Source organism: Lepidochelys kempii, chromosome 8 (assembly GCF_965140285.1).
Source record: "Lepidochelys kempii isolate rLepKem1 chromosome 8, rLepKem1.hap1, whole genome shotgun sequence".
NCBI classification, from domain to species: Eukaryota; Metazoa; Chordata; order Testudines; family Cheloniidae; genus Lepidochelys; species Lepidochelys kempii.
Window position 1 is genome coordinate 8,232,532 of NC_136387.1, and position 18,512 is coordinate 8,251,043.

The 18,512-nt window shown below is 43.4% G+C and overlaps 1 protein-coding gene across 1 annotated transcript in view; it reads left to right on the forward strand.

Annotated features, from left to right (window-relative positions):
* Positions 1 to 2,359: 2,359 nt before the first annotated feature.
* Positions 2,360 to 18,512, forward strand: part of ADAMTS2 (ADAM metallopeptidase with thrombospondin type 1 motif 2) — a 258,738-nt gene continuing 242,585 nt past the window's right edge. The window contains exons 1-2 of the mRNA XM_073355401.2: positions 2,360 to 2,946; positions 4,088 to 4,449. Coding sequence (XP_073211502.1) covers positions 2,859 to 2,946; positions 4,088 to 4,449 — 450 coding nt within the window. The 5' untranslated portion in view covers positions 2,360 to 2,858. The remainder of the gene's footprint in view (positions 2,947 to 4,087; positions 4,450 to 18,512) is intronic.

Sequence of the window (18,512 nt, forward strand, 5' to 3'; positions counted from 1 at the left end):
GCTGCTGAATACTAGCTCACAAACAGGGAAATCTATTGCAAAAGCCTCCCCCAAAGAAAAGAGCATCCAAGAAAAACACCAAAGAGAAGATTGATATGTACAGTTAATAAGCGGTTCTGCTCTTATAGATATCTGTCAAAACCCCCTTCTCTTTTTACTAGCTTTAAAGATCAGACTACCCAAAAGTAGAGGGGGGGGGTAACATAGGGATATAGAGCCGGGGTTCTCAAACTGGGGCTTATGACCCCTGAGGGGGTTGCAAGGTTATTATGTGGGGGGTCACGAGCTGTCAGCCTCCACCCCCAAACCCTACTTCACTTCCATCATTTATAATAGTGTTTATTTTTAATGTATAAGGGGGCAGGAGTCGCACTCAGAGGCTTGCTGTGTGAAAGGGGTCACTAGTACAAAAGTTTGAGAACCACTGATATAGACATTGCCAGACTGGATCAGAAGTGAGGTCCATCTTCTCCTGTACACTCTCTCCCACACTGACCAGTACCAGATTTTTTTTACAGTCTTATTCTACTCCAGTATATCTACCTTTGGGGCTTGGTCCTACACCCTTCCCACAGGATGTAACCCCACTGGAGTCAAAGGGGTTAATAATGTAAAGAATGCAGGATGGGGCCCTTAATCATGCAGGAGTAGCAATAAACAGGGATAGCTGGTGCTCTGCCATGCGATTCCCCCCCCCCGTGAAACCTTGCTCCAGGAAACCTTCAGATGCAAACAAGTGTTGGAAATGGCCCACCTTGATTATCATACACATTGTAAGGAGAGTGGTCACTTTAGATAAGCTATTACCAGCAGGAGAGTGAGTTTGTGTGTGTGTGTGTGTGTGGGGGGGGGGGGGGTGAGAACCTGGATTTGTGCTGGAAATGGCCCAACTTGATTATCATACACATTGTAAGGAGAGTGATCACTTTAGATGAGCCATTACCAGCAGGAGAGTGGGGTGGGAGGAGGTATTTTTTCATGCTTTGTGTGTATATAATAAGATCTTCTACACTTTCCATAGTATGCATCCGATGAAGAGAGCTGTAGCTCACGAAAGCTTATGCTCAAATAAATTGGTTAGTCTCTAAGGTGCCACAAGTACTCCTTTTCTTTTTGCGAATACAGACTAACACGGCTGTTACTCTGAATCCTTGGGATGGAAAACATGAAAATACACCTATGAATCAATCTACTATGAGTGAAACCCCAAACCAGTGACAACAAAGGGGCAAAGCATTCTAGGATACTGCAAAATTGGCCAGTAAACTGATGAAAATGGCAAATAATCCTGAAAAAGTAAACATTTTGTATTTATTCAACTGCTACATTAAAGTCACATGTAAACATTGGGCCCTAAGGCTGTCTGTATCTATGTGGAAAAATTTTTATGGCAAAAAATGTAACTTATTTTCTTTTACATAAAAAAAAAACAGTTAATAATTAATTGTTGTTTGCATTACAATAGCACCCAGAGACTCCTTCCAAGATCAGGGCTCCATTCTGCTAGATGCTCTCCTGACTGTCCTTGCACCAAATAATTTACAATCTAAATTTCTTGGTCTGCTCCAAATGTATTAGATCCAGGTGAAACTCTGATTTTGATTTGCATTAGGCCATGTCATTATTTTCTTCAGTTCTGATCTTTGCAGTTCTAAATGAATCTGAGACTCAAGTCAAAACACCTGAATTTCACATGGCTTTGCATGGAAAAGTTGCTTGTTTTTCATGCAAATTCATGGATTAGTTCCAGGGTTGCTCTCAGGTGGGATCGGGTCTGCATGACAGAGTCACAAGTCATTAGACTAACCTTGGTTGACTGGCTTGTTCTCCGTTTTTGATGCAAACATTTTGCACAACTCTACTTGTTGCTGATAAACTGCAAATGGGGAGGCAAATGTGTTGGGGTGTGTGTGTGTGTGGATGTGTATTTAAATGAGTGTTTAGATTTATGTAATAATACTGAGATTTTCTAGCGGATGTAGCAGCTAATCAGACTACTTGGCCAGAAATTAGAGGTGTCCTTCAATTTATAAAGTGTTTGAGATGCATTTTATTGAGATGGGAGCTGACTTGTGCGGCAAAGTTGAGGCCCAAAGAAGGTAAGCTTCCCTGAAGGGGAGGTCAAGTTTGGCTTCTCCAAAGAGCGGCCTGAGTCGCCAAATTGAGATGTGGGCCCAACTTCCCCCGAATGTGCTAGGTGTAGGGGTCTGCTGCACGTCTTTAGATCCGTGAGTGATGTAAACCCCGTGGGAGGAGGAGTGTGCGCGCCCCTCCTCTTGCTGCACAAGGTCTAGCATAATGTCAGGACTCCACTAACAAGAGCTTGGCGCAGAAGGAGGGTCCGAGCGGGGCGTCTTGGGACAGAAACTTGAGCGCATTAGGACCTGGAGGGAGCGTGGCGCTCACTACTCTGTGGGCTGCTGCTCGCGAAGAGTCAAGGGCAAAGAAACGTGGCTGTCGAAGCGGTGGGTGGGGAGGTGTCCCGCAGCCAGAGTTGGCTCCAGGAGGGAGGGGAGCCCCGGGACTGCGGCCAGGGCTAGCTGCGGAGCCGGGCTGCGCTGGGTGGCAGCGCGTCTGTCAATCAGCCTGACTTCACTCCCGCACGCCCTGTGTTCTCTGGTGCTGCGCTCCAGCCGCCTCCTGGTGTCTCTGCTTCGCTGCGAGCCCGCAGAGCGGCCGCCGCTGCTGCTGGGTGCATGCACCAGGGGACCGGAGCGGGGCTGGGGCGTCCCCGCCGCGTTCCGGGCGGCGGTGCGGAGGACCGGGCGGCGCCGGGCTGCCCTCAGATGGTTTTGGGTAGCGGCGGGGAACTTTAACGCTGGCTCCGAGTGTTGGGCTCGGTCTGCGGTTCAGCTGCAATGGATCCTCCCGCGGCGATCGCCTGTCTGCTGCTCTGCTGTGCGCTCTTCCTGCCCGCGAGCGCCCTGCAGAGCTCCAGGGAGAGAGGTAGGTCCTGGGGGGGAGGTGGCTCCATCCCTGAGCCCCCACCCCCGGCTGCTATTCACTTGGCTTAGCCCCCGCTTCCCTGCAGCCTCCCCCTCCGAAGTCCCAGCTAGCTCGCCCTGGGGCTTTCAACTCCCCTTCAACTTCTTCTGCTAACACTTTTTGCGAGACTTGCAGTTGCTCCCTGTGCTCCGTTAACCTCTTCTGGCTGCAGCAGAACAGGGGCAGATGGAGCTGCCTCCTCAGGGGGGAAGGGATTTCTGGCATCTCTGCAGACCCATAGCCACCCTCTGGCAGCCCCAGTGGGAGGATAAGCCTCTGGAAAGAAAGGAGGCTGGGGGAGAGCGGTTTAAATCCCAGATCGCGCTAGAGAGAGTGTAGTTAGAGACGGGGTGGGAAGTGGGAACCTCGAATGAACTCTGGTTTCAATGTAGCACATCTGACAGATCAGAGTTTAGTGTGTCAGTTGCTGGAATTGCATGTACAGAATAAAACACACGGTAGCAGCTTTTTTTCTTCAAACAATATGAATTTAAAAGCTCTAAAAGTCGCCGAGACACTCGTGCTGGTCCCAGCCCGAGTTACCAGCTGTATATTGTGTCTGCTCATCACACGCTTTCAGCTTGTTTAGGATTTGATCAGCTTCTCCCACAGTTGTTTTTTTTGGGGGGGAAGCTTATTTTCCTTTTAAATTTATGACCTGCAAATGCTGATATTATAAACATTTCGTTCCTCTAACCTCTGTGTTTAGCTCTGGTCAGAGGTCCGTTTAATAGACACTGAAGCCTTCCCAAGGATTGTGCCAACAGTCCCCAGAAATTCTATGTCCTAGGTGATTAATGGCAACAGTCTGAATAGCTCAGCTGTCTCAACTGACTTCAGTTCATAAAACATCTGGAAAGGAGATGCAGGGTGCTTATTTTGTAGGAGAACTTTGCTGTCTTACATTCTCTTATAATTGCACTTTGCTCTATGTTAGGAAAAATGACCTCTGCACAGTATGTTTCGCCACACTCATGAATGAAGTGGCTGTGGAGAATGCAGTGGCCATCTCCCTTATGTAATTGTCTGATGGGGTAATGTATCGTGGACTAGTAATTCTAAACCAATTTTTAGTTTTAATACTTTTTTTTTATCTTTAAAGATCCTATTTTGAGGAATATAGAGGAATACAGACTTGTCGTTCCAATCAGCACAGATTCAGAGGGCAGGTTCCTATCTAATCTGGTGTCTGGACCTCCAAGGGGGCGCTTCCGAAGAGATGCTGGGGATTTGCAACATGAAGCTTCAAATGAGCAAATATTTTATAATGTCACTGTTTTTGGAAGAGAGTTTCACTTCAGGCTGAGACTGAACTCTAGGCTGGTTGCCCCTGGAGCAACAATTGAATGGCAAGAGGATTCTAATGTGACTCATATTGAACCGCTCCATGGGAATTGCCTATATGTTGGGGATATCACTGATTTGCCTAACGCTTCAGTTGCTATAAGCAACTGTGATGGGCTGGTAAGCTGCTTTGCTATTATACCTAATAACATAATTATTTTACTTAATTTTCGTATAGTGTATATATTTTTAAAATGTGTTGAACTTTGTCCTTAAAACTTGCATCTCATGTGCTAGGATAACTATGAATTCAGATTAACTGGGTGTTCCTTCACCTAGGGGTAGCTGTGTTGCAACGATAGCTTCTTTTAGGGGTAGATTGGGAGCAAGTTCAGTCAGAACAGGCACGTTCTATTTTAACTATTGTAACAGACCGCTAAGTACTGTAGCTCAGTGGTGATTTTCATTTGAACTTACTTGAGGCTTTTAACATTTAAAGAGAGGACCAAGGGGATTTTTAGAAGAGGAGAACATTGCAAACAGGTTTGACATATGTTATGCTTTTGCCTTTGATAATGAAACTTGTTCAAAGGATAGGCTCAGACCTTTACAGTTTTATAGATCTTTCACTAGAGCCAATTCTCTTGCCTAATCTAGTGATTTATGAAAAGTAGCAAAAGTGTTAAAGGGTTTCACAAGGAAACTGCTCCATATCATGCATTTTATGTGGCTGGGTACGTGAGAGCTTGTTACGGTTTTCTATTCTGGAACACACGTTCAGTGGTCAAACTATATCTGTTTGTGTCAGACATCTGAAAGAAGCATACACTGTGATTTTAACAATAATTGCTATGTAGAGCAAACTTTGTTTAAATGACAAAGTGACTTTTTGGGGAGAGGATAGTGAACGTCTAATCTATCCAATAACTTCTAGGTAGACTTTTGGGTCTCATATCTTTTGTGATTATTTAATTTCTGTGTAGTTCTCTGCTCTTCTTAATCAACAATTTGACTCAGTTGTAGTCCATTTTTTCTAGGTAGTCACAGAAAACTATTGGTTTATAGCATCAGAACACGTCTCAAAACTATAAAAGTAAATGAGATGACCTTCCTCTCGCCTCAATTTCCTTATTTCCACGCCTGTGATTCTTCCCCTCTCTTAACCTTATATGTTCTTATTTCTAGAAGTAGGCTTTAATGTTGCTATATGATGTGGACAGGTTGCTAGGGGCTAAAGTTCCTTCAAGAAATACTCTGATGGCACATTTTTGCATTGTCCCAAGAGCAGACCAGGAAGCAGATGAGGACTTCCTCTTGCTCAGGTGAAGAGTGATGGTGCCAGCCCAATACCTGGTGCAGATTAATCAGCACACAACTGCAACTGCTTTGGCCAGTGCATAGTTGGGGACAGAGCCAAAGTTCTGCCCACTCCTCACCCACCTGCACCAGTGGGGAAATAGCAGTCTTGTGGAGGTTGTTATTCCTCCTGTGCTGGCTACCCACACTGATGCCCTGTTCCTTCTTACATGTGCATAAGCATTCGATGGGCCACAATCTGGCTATTAATATTTTAATAGGAAAATATCGGTTGACTAGCAAAGAACTTTGTCAAAGCAAAAGATTAGGAGCCTCTATCCCCAAGGCCTTGCACCTTCTGTTGTCATTTACACCTGTGCACAGTGGGTATATAATACTGCTGTTGGCACAGATGTAAATAACTTCACAAAGTGCAAGAGAGAGGATAATTGGACCCAGTGTCTCTAGTGATCAGTAAAGCCACCCTTCACATAATGCCAGGAATAATTTTAAATAACTAAAAGCTAGAAAACAACAGTAGTTATCCAAAGAATGCTACCTGGTTGTCTAGTAATATCAATTAGTTAAGATAAATTTAACACAGTTGCATTACCAGCTGTCTGACTGAATCTTAAAGACTGACTTCTATAGAATAATATTTGAGTCAGTTAAGAGTGTGATTTTCAAAGTTCAGCCATTATTTTCACTTCTAGCCTTATGTAAACCTTGTTGGTGGCCAATATGCATGGAATAAATTGATGTGACTCCATTGTACCAACTTGCAACTGCCTGTTGCACTTTATTCACTTAGGCCAAGTTCCTGAAAGCATTTATACATGTACTTAATTTCAGGCTCACAAATAAAGTGCTTTTAGGACTTGGGCCTCACTTTAGAATAATTAAAATTATTATTACCATATCATTACGCTGGAATACTGATCGAAATGAGATATTTTCAGCTTTTCAAATAAACATCTTGTTTTACTTTTTGTTTGCTTTGTGTCACTGCTTAGTACTGGCTTTGGCATTTAGCTAGCAGCTGGAGACTGTTATCCTGTGACAATGTTCTACACTAGTGACTAGCTCTTTGTAAATATGGGAAAGAATTAAAAAAAAATATAAACTTCAGCCAAATGAGCATCAGCCAAAAGTTAAAAGCAAACACAGAAAAACGTACATAGGGGGTGACTCAACTCCAATTAAAGTCAATGAAAAGGCTTCTGCTGACTTCCAAGGGTACTGGATTAGATCTTTAGTTACTAAGGTAAATTACCTTAATAGAATACTTACTAAAGTTTCAAACTAGGCTGAAATACTGTGGGTTAGTTTCTTATCTGGGTCCATAAGAATGCTGGACAGAACCCAGCATATTAATTATTTCCCCCCTGTCCATTAGGGAAACTAACATGCTAAAGAAAGAGAGAGTGTCTAGTGGTGCTGAAGATAGGAATGAGAGCTAGCAAATTCTAATATGGCTCTGACACTGATTTGCCCAAGGCCATATAATGTCTGTGCCTTGATTCATCCACTCCTAAATGGAAAATTTCAGACCTTAAATTATTTAGGACAGACTATCGCCTATATCTGTTTGTACAGTGCCTAGATAACTTAGGTCTTGTAATGCAGAGCAGTACCCAAGTATCTTTTTAAAAACTTGGGTGTAAGTGACTTTCCCAAGGTCACACAGAGAGTCTGTGGTGGAGCAGTGAATTGAACTTGGGTCTCCTGATTCCTAGGCTAATGCCCTAATCACTGGACCACACTACTACACAGCCTCCTATGGTTCTCACATATGAATCAATTGTTAAGAACCTAAAAGGTTCTAGGTATTCAGGTAGTGTGTCTTCTGAATCTGAATCCTTCCCGTCTGTCAAAGGTCGCTTAGGGCACAAACAAGGCCCTGACATCCCTGCCTGTCCTGGGCTGTTCATTGCATGTCCTCTGTGTTGTTCAGTGATATACATTTTCCTTCGCTAAGTACTGTTCCATGACGGAGGGATTCTTGAGATCGCCCCTTTTACATGTCCCTCAAGCTGCCTAATGGCATGCCTGCCATGGCAGATGTTCTGGCTTCATCCCTAACACATCCCCAGATATTCCTTCTTCTTTGCTGGATAACTTTGAAGATAAGGGGTTTCTGAACTCTGCATTTATAACAAGCGCCAAGATTTGTCATTCTATTTAATACCTCATATTTTCCTGAGGCATTTGCTTTCAGAGCCATTTAGATATCTGGACCTTTTGATGGATTTCCATTTTCACATCCTTATGTAAAGGTTGAAATAACATTTCAGCTGAAAATTTGTGGTTTGGTCTTAAGTTGTAGATTTTCAGTGACTGAATCTTGTTTAAACTTGTGAATGTAGTTGCTGCTTTGCCAATTCATGACGTTATTTCCTTCTTCGTATGCTCGTTGGCTTACGTATTACTACCAAGTGAATCTTACATTCCAGTTAATACACATGAGAAGGCTCTCTGCTGCTGCTGGTTGTACCAGAAAGCTGAGGTTATTGGAACTGATATAAATCACAGCAGTCAATCTGCAAGTGAAGTTGCATTTTATATAGTAGAGGGTTTGGGTTTTTAAAAATCCTCTTATGTGTGATCACTCTAAAAAGTACAATGGGGTGTATGTATCCAACTATATATGATTTTTCAGTCAGAACTGAGGGTTGGTTGTTTTTAATGTGGGTCTTCCCACATCTTTCCAAAGTAGAAATCAACAACAACAACCAGTTTTACTAAGCACTGGATTTGATGTGGAGAGAGCCAGGGATGGATGAAGATTTCCAGTGTGTGCAAACCAGACATATTTTTCATAGCTGAATTAGTGGGGAACTTTCCTTATGAGCTCTGCTGTGAATGTGATTGATTTTTTTTTAACCATGTAAAGAAAGTGTCACTGTAACTTGCCTACTTAAAATAAAAACAACTTGTTCTGTGTTGGGCTACTGAATATCTTCACTGTTGACTGAATCACACCCAAAATGGGTATGAGTGTATTCTGAGTTTATACGTTCAGTCCCCAGTTCTCCATTCCAGCAAAGCTATGCTCAGTATAAGGTACCTTTATGCCACCCTTGTGCCTCCCCATATTCGGGCCTGTCCTAGTGTAAGAGCAACCTCAAGGCAGCACTACAATTCTCGGCTGCCTGTGGCCTCTGTGGTCATTCCAGAAGACACAGTGCTCTGGCCACACACTTACCCTTGGCATGCCCTGTACATTAGGGATGCTGCTGGGGCACAATGAAGAGCCAGCTAGTTCCTGGGTTAGGGTTATTCTCTGATGGACGGATCCACTCCCTTTACCACCTCTCTTCGTTGCTGGAATGGTACAGGCATGCCATAGGGCAATGAAAAATCAGGTCGATGGCATTCTCTCCTGACTTCCCTTCAAAGGACCATCTTTACCTCCCCCTGAAAACCAAGGATCTTTTGAAATGTGCTGGCCACCAGGGCCACCTGTAGGAAAGACCTGTGACTGCACTGCAGGCTGGTCTTCATGGCTGCAGAGCCCTACATAATGACCATCTGCTATGTCACAAGCCCCCTTCCTCTCTGGAGGGTTTTCATTGAATGGTGGGTGAAGAAAGGAAAGTTATTGTTGATGGGGTCAGTGTTTACTGTACACCTGCTCAACCACAGAGCCTCTGCCCAAGTACAAGGCCCAATCCCCAGAGAACACCAGTGGCGCTGAAGAAAGAAAGGGAGTGTGCCATGGAGCCAGAACTCTTCACTTCATTGCATCCAGATTTGCTATTTGTGGAAAGAGAGGGGAACATACTGACTAACATCAGTACCAATATTTATGGTGGCTGTGAAAGTCTTCAGCAGCATTCGCATGATGCCAACATTGCTGGGTGTAGAATTTCAGTGATTTTGAATATGCCCCACCCTTTTTATACTATATTCCTACATCTATAGGAAACTGGTCAGAGTGTGTACTTAAATACAAACAGATGTGAGATAAACACAGTACAAACAAGGCATGTGACTCCATGTAAGAGGTACAATATGCACACAATCAGTGTGAAAGACATCCAAGGTTTTGGATCAGTACAGAATCTAGCTTTGTGATGTATTTTAGTGGATATGCAAATGATGCATGCTGATTAGAATGCTTGAGTTTCTTATACATAAGAAAGAAAAGAATTTGGACTATATCAAAGTCTTAAATGTTTTTAATGTCTCCTGTTCAGTGCCACTGAAAAACACCCAGTGGTAAATCCTGAATAACAGGAACTAAGTGTAATAATTTTATTCCATGTCTGGAACACAACAGAAGGCTCAAATGTAACTTTGAACTTTGATGTCCTGCCATCTGTGTAAAGTAAAATTTGGGCAGCTATAAATAATATGTACCCATGATGTTCATTTGTGTTCTGAGGTCTAAGAGGAGTGTGTTTATATGTGGATGGGTGGATTTGAAGGGGAGGGCAGGGAACTGAATCTCAAAATGATGAGGGCAAGATCCTTAGCTGGTGTAAATTGACATACTTCTACCGAAGTCAATAACATTATACAAATTTAAAGTAAATGAGGATAGGACCCTGAGTAGAGCTCTGCGTGGGACTGTTTTTTTAAAATCCTGCTTCTGTCCCACTCCGCAGTATCTGCTCCCGCGTTGTTTCTTGCATTTTTATCTCACTCACACCTACAAAAACCTTAGATCCTGCAAGAGACAGATTCCCTGATGCTCCAAAAACAAAAACAAAATTATATATAAACAGAATTCAGACACAATTTTTATCAATGAAAGAATAAAACAAATCTTGCTTAAACCATGTAAAAAAATACTTTAACTCCTGTTGTAATAGACATCAAATATTTCTACCCCTTGCTTAAATTTAAGTATTAAAATCTTTATTTAAAAACAAAGATTGTGTTTCCCACAACTTCCTGCAGTCTGGTTGTTTTTGCCCACCCAATCCCGCCTGCAACAAAGTACATTTTCTTCTTGGAGAGATGTCCCTGTGGGTGCTCCACTCTAGGTGATGGTGTGTTCCTGCATCTTCGCTCGGAGAGTTTTGCAGAAGTGCCCGTACAGGTGGTGCATGCTGGGTGCCTGCCTTGCGTGCTGTTGGCGCACAAAGTACCATATGTGCGACCTGGACTCCTGAGTTCCTTCTCAACTGTCCCTGACCTGAGACGGAGCTCAGCAGTCCCGTTGAAAACCTGTACTCCCATTCCATCACAGTTTTCCAGTGATGAAGATGAGGGAGTGGAAGGGGGTATTCTCCCATCACCATTCTTCCCCAACCTACTGCTGCTGGACCATTAAGATCATGGTCCACAAACAGTCAGGACCTGTGACCTTGGTATGGCCACCCATGGATGGGACTACCCAGGCCTTTCACTGGTCACTGGCTGTATTGGAGTCCTTGGGGGTCTTACAAAAGACACCATAGCAGGCACCCCAGCCCACGTAGGGAGGACACCAGATCTCTGCCTCCACCTTTGGCGACATCAGCGGTGGACACACGAGGAACCCATGGCAGAGCAGGAAGAGGACACTGCTCCCAACACCTCGCCACTCAACAACAATTCTTCCTCCTCACCAGATGAGGCTATTATGCCGCCTCCACCACCAACCACGGCAGATGACTTTACCCGCTTCCAAGACTTGTTTAAAAGAGTGACTAATGAGTTTGATTGCTCTAGAGGAAGTGCCTGTAACTCAGCATTAGTTAACAGATATCCTACAGACATCTTCCTCCTCCAAGATAGCATTGCCAATCAATGTGGCTATCATGGAACCTGCCAAAACAGCATAGCAAACTCCAGCCACAATTCAACCAACTTGCAAAAGGGTGTAGTGAAAATACTACGTTTCTGCAAAGGGATCGGAATTTCTCTTTACACACTCAGCAGCCAAGTCGCTGGGGGTGGAGGCAGCCAACCAAAGGGGCAAACAGCATTTCCACTTCACCCCCTTTGATAAAGAGAGTAAGAGCCTAGACCTGTTTGGCTGCAAAGTATATGTCTCATTCACACAGAGTGTCAAATTATGCGGCATTACTCGCCAAATATGACCACAGGAACTATGCAAAATGTATGGACTTTATTAATGACATCTCTGAGGACAAGAGACAACAATTTAAATCTTTGATCTCTGAAGGACAGATGATCGCATATACGGCTCTACAGGCCTCACTGGATGCAGCTGACACTGCAGCCAGATCCACTGCTACTGCTGATGTCATGCGACAGACCTTGTGGTTTAACTCCTCAACATTTCTACGAAAGATGCAGAATACAACTGAAGTCCTCCCTTTCGATGTAGAAAAATTGTTCGCAGTCAAAACCAAGGAGGTGCTGCACATGATGAAAGATTTGAGGGCCATTTTGAGGGTCTCTTGACATCCATACACCTGCCACAAGAAGGAGACAATACAGATATCAACCGTGTCAGCACCCTAGATACCCAACATACACACAGCGACATCAAAGGCTGTACAAACAACAAAAGCAGCAATGACAGAGACAGAGGCCACAAGGACGACACCCTCCACCATCAGCGGCATCTCAATCTACTTCTTCTAATAGCAAATTTGAAGTTTTGGTGGAGGGTCTAGAAGACCTCTCCCACATTCCAGTGCCTACATCATCCACCCAGCTATTTGGAGACCATTTACTCCCATTCTACCTGAACTGGGTGACTATCACCATGGACAAATGCGCTCTGGAAGTCATCTGGTTTGAGCTATACCATCCCTTTCCTGTCTATTCCCCCCCACCAACCCCTCCTTCCCTGACCCTCTTCAGGGACCCCTCTCACGAACATTTGTTATGCCAAGAGGTAGATCATCTCCTCCAATTGGGGGCAGTAGAGACCATCCCTATACAACACAAGGGAAAGGGGTTTTATTTCCACTACTTTTTAACACACAAGAAAAATGGAGGATGGCAACCCATTGTCAATCTCAGGTGACGGAACAAGTTCATGAGAAAACGAAGGTTCAAGATGGTCACCTTAACAAAAATAATACCAGCGCTGGAGCAGGGGGACTGGTTTTCAGCCCTCGACCTGCAGGATGCTTATTTTCACGTCACAATACACCTTGCACACAGGCGTTTTCTCAGATTTACTTTGGGCACAGACCACTATCGGTACAAGGTTCTACGTTTTGGCCTGTCAACAGCACCCCGTGTTTTCACCAAGATCCTTGCCATAGTAATGGTGCATCTGAGAAAGCAGGGAATAATTTTTCCTTACCTGGATGACTGTCTCCTGAAGTTGCACATTCAATCAGATGCCGTTCGCTCCACTCAAATGGTGATAGTGTTTCCAGAGTCTCAGTCTACAAATAAATATAAAGAAATCAACAACAGAACCAACTCAACAGTGAGAATTAACTGGCGCGTACCTCAGCTTGAGGGTGGTGAAGGCATCGCTTCCATGAGACAGGTTTGAGACGATAAAGACACTCAGATCCACAGTATGGAACAGTCCACAGATCACTGCCCATGAATGCCTAAACCTTTTTGGCCACATGGCAGCATGCACATTTGTGGTCAAAAACGCACGCTTGCACATGCGCTGCCTGTAAGGATGGCAAGCAACTGTGTACAGACCAAACAAACGCAGAATAAGCATACAATTAACAATGCCCCACAAGGTCAAGGACTTACTAACCTGGTAGACTCACCCACACAACCTGTGCTCTGGGATCCCATTCACACAAGACCCTCAATCACAGATGATGACAACGGATACCTCCCTCCTTGGGTGGGGAGCACACATGCAACATTATACAGTACAAGGACTATGGTCCACAACTGAGACAAGTCTACACATAAACTTGCTGGAACTTCATGCCATCCGCAGTGCCTGCCTCCACTTCCTGCTGTTCATAAAAAACCAGCACATTAGAGTAATGACTGACAACATTTACGTAAATAGGCAAGGGGGAATCAGGTCACCTTTGTTATGCGCCAAGGCTATCAAACTCTGGAACTGGTGTATCCAACACAATATCCATATTTCAGCCTCATAACTACTTGGTTGCCAGAACACCTCAGCAGATGTTTTCCCCACGACCCATAATGGGAATTAAACGATACGATACTGCAATATGTATTCCGAAAGTGGGGTCACCCACCAATACCATTGCTACCCAGAGTGATACAGAAAATAAGGACCTACAAAGCCAGAATCATGCTAATAGCCCCCACGTAGCCAAGACAGCCATGGTACCCGTACATAACGTGGACCGTCTGCACATGCTCCAATCATGCTCCCTCTCCACACAGACCTACTGACACAATGGGAGGAACAAATACAACAGCCGAACATAGCTTCTCTATGGCTCTCTAATGATGAGCTAACTTGTTCTGGCCAGGTCCAGAGGGTGCTACTCCACAGTAGAAAACACTTTTTACATGTAGCACCTACTTATATAAATGGAAGAGATTTACAACATGGTGCACTGCCAGACAAACTGATGCAACATCTGCACCTCTCCCATTGATATTAGACTACCTTCTAGAACTGAAATAATCTGGCCTCTCTGTTAGCGCAAAGAAGGTACACCTGGCGGCCATCACCACTTTTCACGAAAAGATTGACACTACAATCTTTGCCTACCCAATCACCAGCGATTCCTCAGGGGCATTCAAACTCTCTATCCGGACATTAGACACCCACGCTACCTGGGACTTAAACTTAGTGCTAATGGTCTTGACTTGGAAACAGTTTGAACTTTTAGTAGCCTGCTCTTTGTTGCACCTGTCCATGAAGATGTCATTCCTAGTAGCGATCACATCAGCGAGACGTGTGGGAGAAATCAGGCGCTCATGGCAGACCGGCCTTATACGATCTTTTTTTAAGGGTAAAGTCACATTACGTACCCATCCCAAATTCCTACCCAAGGTAGATTTGTCTTTTCACATTAACCAAACTATACAGCTTCCAACTTCCTTTCCTAAACCACACAAGAACTCGCAAAGCCATGATGCGCACCCTGGACATTAAAAGAGCACTGGCTTTCTACCTGGGCAGAACTAAACCATTTAAAGGCTCACCAAGACTCTTTGTATCTATTGCTGAACACTCCAAAGGTACCTACATATCCACGCAGAGACTCTCTAGTGGATATCTGGATGCATTCATCAACAATTAGGACGCACTCTACTAGATCTATATCAGCATCCACAGCGTTCCTAAACAACGTTCCCATTTATAAAACCTATTCAAAGCCACCATCTGGGTCTCTGAACACACCTTTGCCAAACATTATGCAATCACTCAAGGCCCTAAAGCAGATACCCAGCTTGGCTGAGCGGTACTATCCAGTTATTTTATCAACTTTGAAGCCCCTATCATCCTAGAGAGCACTACTCTACAGTCACCTGGAGTGGAGCACTCACGGGGACATCTCTCTCGAAGAAGAGAAGGTTACTCACCTTGTGCAATAACTAAGGTTCTTTGAGATGTGTCTCTGTGGGTGCTCCACTACTTAACCCCCCTCACCTCTACTTCGGAGTTTGATGCAAGCTCTCTGGTAGAGAAGGAACTGAGGAGTCTGGGTCGCATGCATGATACTCCAAGCGCCAACAGCGTGCAAGGCAGGCACTGTGCATATGTGATCCATATGGGCACTGCTGTAAAACTCTCCAAGCGAAGGCGCAGGGATGCACCATTACCTGGAGTGGAGCACTCACAGGGGCATTCATCTAGAAGAACCTCAGTTACTGCACAAGGTTAGTGAACTTCTCTTACCCACTCCCGTTATTATGGCAGCAGGTCCTGCCGGACTCATGGGATCCCAGTCCTGCTGTAGGTCTCCTGCCCTGAATTTTGTGGTACATCAGTGAACTTCTCTGGTATCTAAGTCTATATGGAACTTTTTTCCTCTGTGTGCTTTTTTTAATTAAATATCAGATGTCCAGGGACTCTGCAATGTTACTATTAAAATGGTAAGCTATTACAAATAGGGATGTGACAAGTAAACTATTAAGAATGCTTCTGGCTGCTTCATTCTTCTGCACACTGCATCGAGTGCCAAGCCCTGCTTGCCTTATTTACATGAGGAGTTGAGTTCAGTAGTACTACTCAAGTGAGCAGGGATTGCTTTTCAGTGTTTCAGACTGGGTTGTATGCTATAACAACCCTCACAAAATATTTGCGTGAGAAACCTATTGTCTGGCTGCTTACCCAGATGTTAATTCCTCTAGAAATGCCTGGTCCATGCTAGTACTATTTAAGCTTTGTTCCCTAAAAGCGGTAGTGACCCGAGCACAGGGTCCATCTTGGTGAGTTAATGACCATCAAGACTCTCTTAGCCAGTCAATAATCTTCAGGAAGTAGCTTGTTGCTTTGATTGTTATTGCTTAAGTGCCTGTTTGCCAAATGTCCTAACAAAAAAGATTTTATCTGGGATTTGCAAGTATCTTCCTGTTTTAGAAATCAAGTAAAGAAATTATTTGTGTGCATTTAGTCTCTCTCATCTCTGACAGATGCTATGCTCCAAAGTGTTAAGTTTTATAGGCCTCCATTCAGGAAAGCATTTAAGTACATACTGAAAGTCCATCCCTGTTCAGGACAATGCTGATTAACTTTAAGCAGGTGCCTAAGTTCCATTGAATTCAGTGGGATTTAATCATGTGCTTAAGTGCTGTCCTGTTGGGATGCTTTCCTGAATCGGACCATAGGACCTGATCCCTAGCCAATTGAAGTCAGTGGGAGTCTTTTTTTCCCATTGACTTTAGTGAGCTTTGCATCAGGCCTATCGTGCATGTGTTTTTGATAAAGGCTGCCATGTAATTTATTCACCATTAATTTTAAAAAAGTTCAAAATATCTTGTAGCAGCATTTTCTACTTTTGGTTTGAAGTCTGTTTTGACTTGTTATATCTTTCCTTAAAAAATTCTGAATATTTCAGGCAATCTCTATTTTCTTTTCCCAATAATATGATGTGTATGTGTTGGCAATATTTTTCTAGTTCTAAATATCAGTTAAGAAATGTTGATTTTGCAGGTCTGGTGAAGACACACTAAGTTGATAAGAGAGTGCTCTCCCTTCGATGTCTGTACTCTACCTCCCAGAGAGGCAGAAGCTATGTTGGCGGGAGAACGTCTCCCATTGACATAGCACAGTGTAGACCTCCTGTAAGTCAACCTAAGTTATGTTGATTTCCGTTATTTAACCAAACTAGCATGACTTAGATCCACTTACATCGTTAGTGTAGACCAGCCCTTAGTCATGTCCTATGCATAATGGTTAAAACAGATGTTTACTACAAATAATTCTAGTAGATGCATTTGCACTAAGTTCTCAATACTTGCACTGTCACTGGGTTGTAAAGACAACAGACTGAAATCTGGCATATAGCGTCTCCTTTCTTAAGAGCATTTCTTCCCGTTAAACAAAAAACAAAGACTCAGGATTGTCTTTGTTGATAGTGTAATGGCCAAAAAAATCTTTTTTTCTCTTTAAGCAAATTAAACAAAACAGTTGCAATAACAGGAAAAATTTATACACTTCCTATAACACTGTGTACAACTGAACATAAAAAACTAACTTTAAATGATCAGGGCCCTGATCCTACAAACACTTAGGCATAAGCTAAACTTATTTATTTGTATTATGGTAGTATTATTTGTATTATGGTAGTGCCTAGGAGCCCTAGTTACAGACCAGGACCCCATTGTGCTCGGTGCTGTACAAACAGAACAAAAAAGATTGTCCTTGCCTGAAGGAGCATACAATCTAAATATAAGACATTATATAGATTCAGACTGATGGGGTTGGAGAGAGGAGAGTACCAGTAAATAATGAGACAGTATTGGTCAGCATGTTGAGCAGTGCTCCAGATAGTCTGTCTGAGTTCAGTGAGGCTACTCATGTATTTAAAGCTAATTGTGTGTGTGTGAGTGTTTACAGAATCAGAGCCCAAGTTACTACCTTAAACCCTAGTCTTGCAAACGCTCATGCACGTGCTAACTTTAAGAACATAAGTAGCCCACTTTAACTCAGTGGGGCTACTCACATGCATGTCAAGTTTTTTTGGAGAACTGAGACTTAAATAACTGGCTTGCTGGCTTTTTACCACTAATATGCAGCATTAGCCTGGTAAGACAGCCATTCTTCACATATTATAAATTGCTGAGGCTTCTCCTTTTAAAATGTACAGACTGATACACACTACCTAATTAGCATGATTCAGTCTCTTACTGGAGAAAATTATTCACTATATGCTTTTCCCTAGAAGGAAAATCTCCTATCATTGCACACCCTATTTTTCTTTGCATTTTTGTATGCAAATATTCTCACCTGCTTTCATCTGAAAATGGAAAAAGTAATTTCCCACATCAGGCAAGCGGACACCATCTGGACAGACTATCCTAAGGCAGTCAAAGTTGATACCTTTATGCTATTTGTAAGCCTTTGGATAAAAGATAGGCATTTCCTTATGTCCTGTTTGACCTTGTCTTGCGCTCTCCTTATTGTTGTAGTATCTCAGAGGTATTCTGCTCTTTGACCACACAAGAACTAATTTCCAGCCAGAACTTAGAACAGTGTACGCCCAAAAAATGTGCTTAATGGCTCCCTCTACTTTCCATCCTGAAAGGTCCAAAAATAGTAGCTAATTTTGACAAAGTCATAATTACCTCCATGAATAAGCAGAACATCTATTTTGAGAATCTTGTCCCTCTTCAGCTTCCAGAGCCTGTTGCTAGTATAATGCTATTAGCTTGCAATAACCTTATTGCTTCCCTCTGGTGTGGTTTGTAGGCTTCTTTGTGGTTTGCAAGATTCTCTGAGGAGCTAGCTGTACAAATTCCTGCAACCTGCCAGAATTTCCCACACTTGAAGCTGATTTAGAATTTTGGTTGGTATAGGAAGCTGGAAAAGATTTTTCTCAAGTCAACCAGTTCCAACCTCCGCAGAGAGCAGGATCATTGTTTCCTATAATCTAAAATATGAAAGTGTTTTATCTGACCCC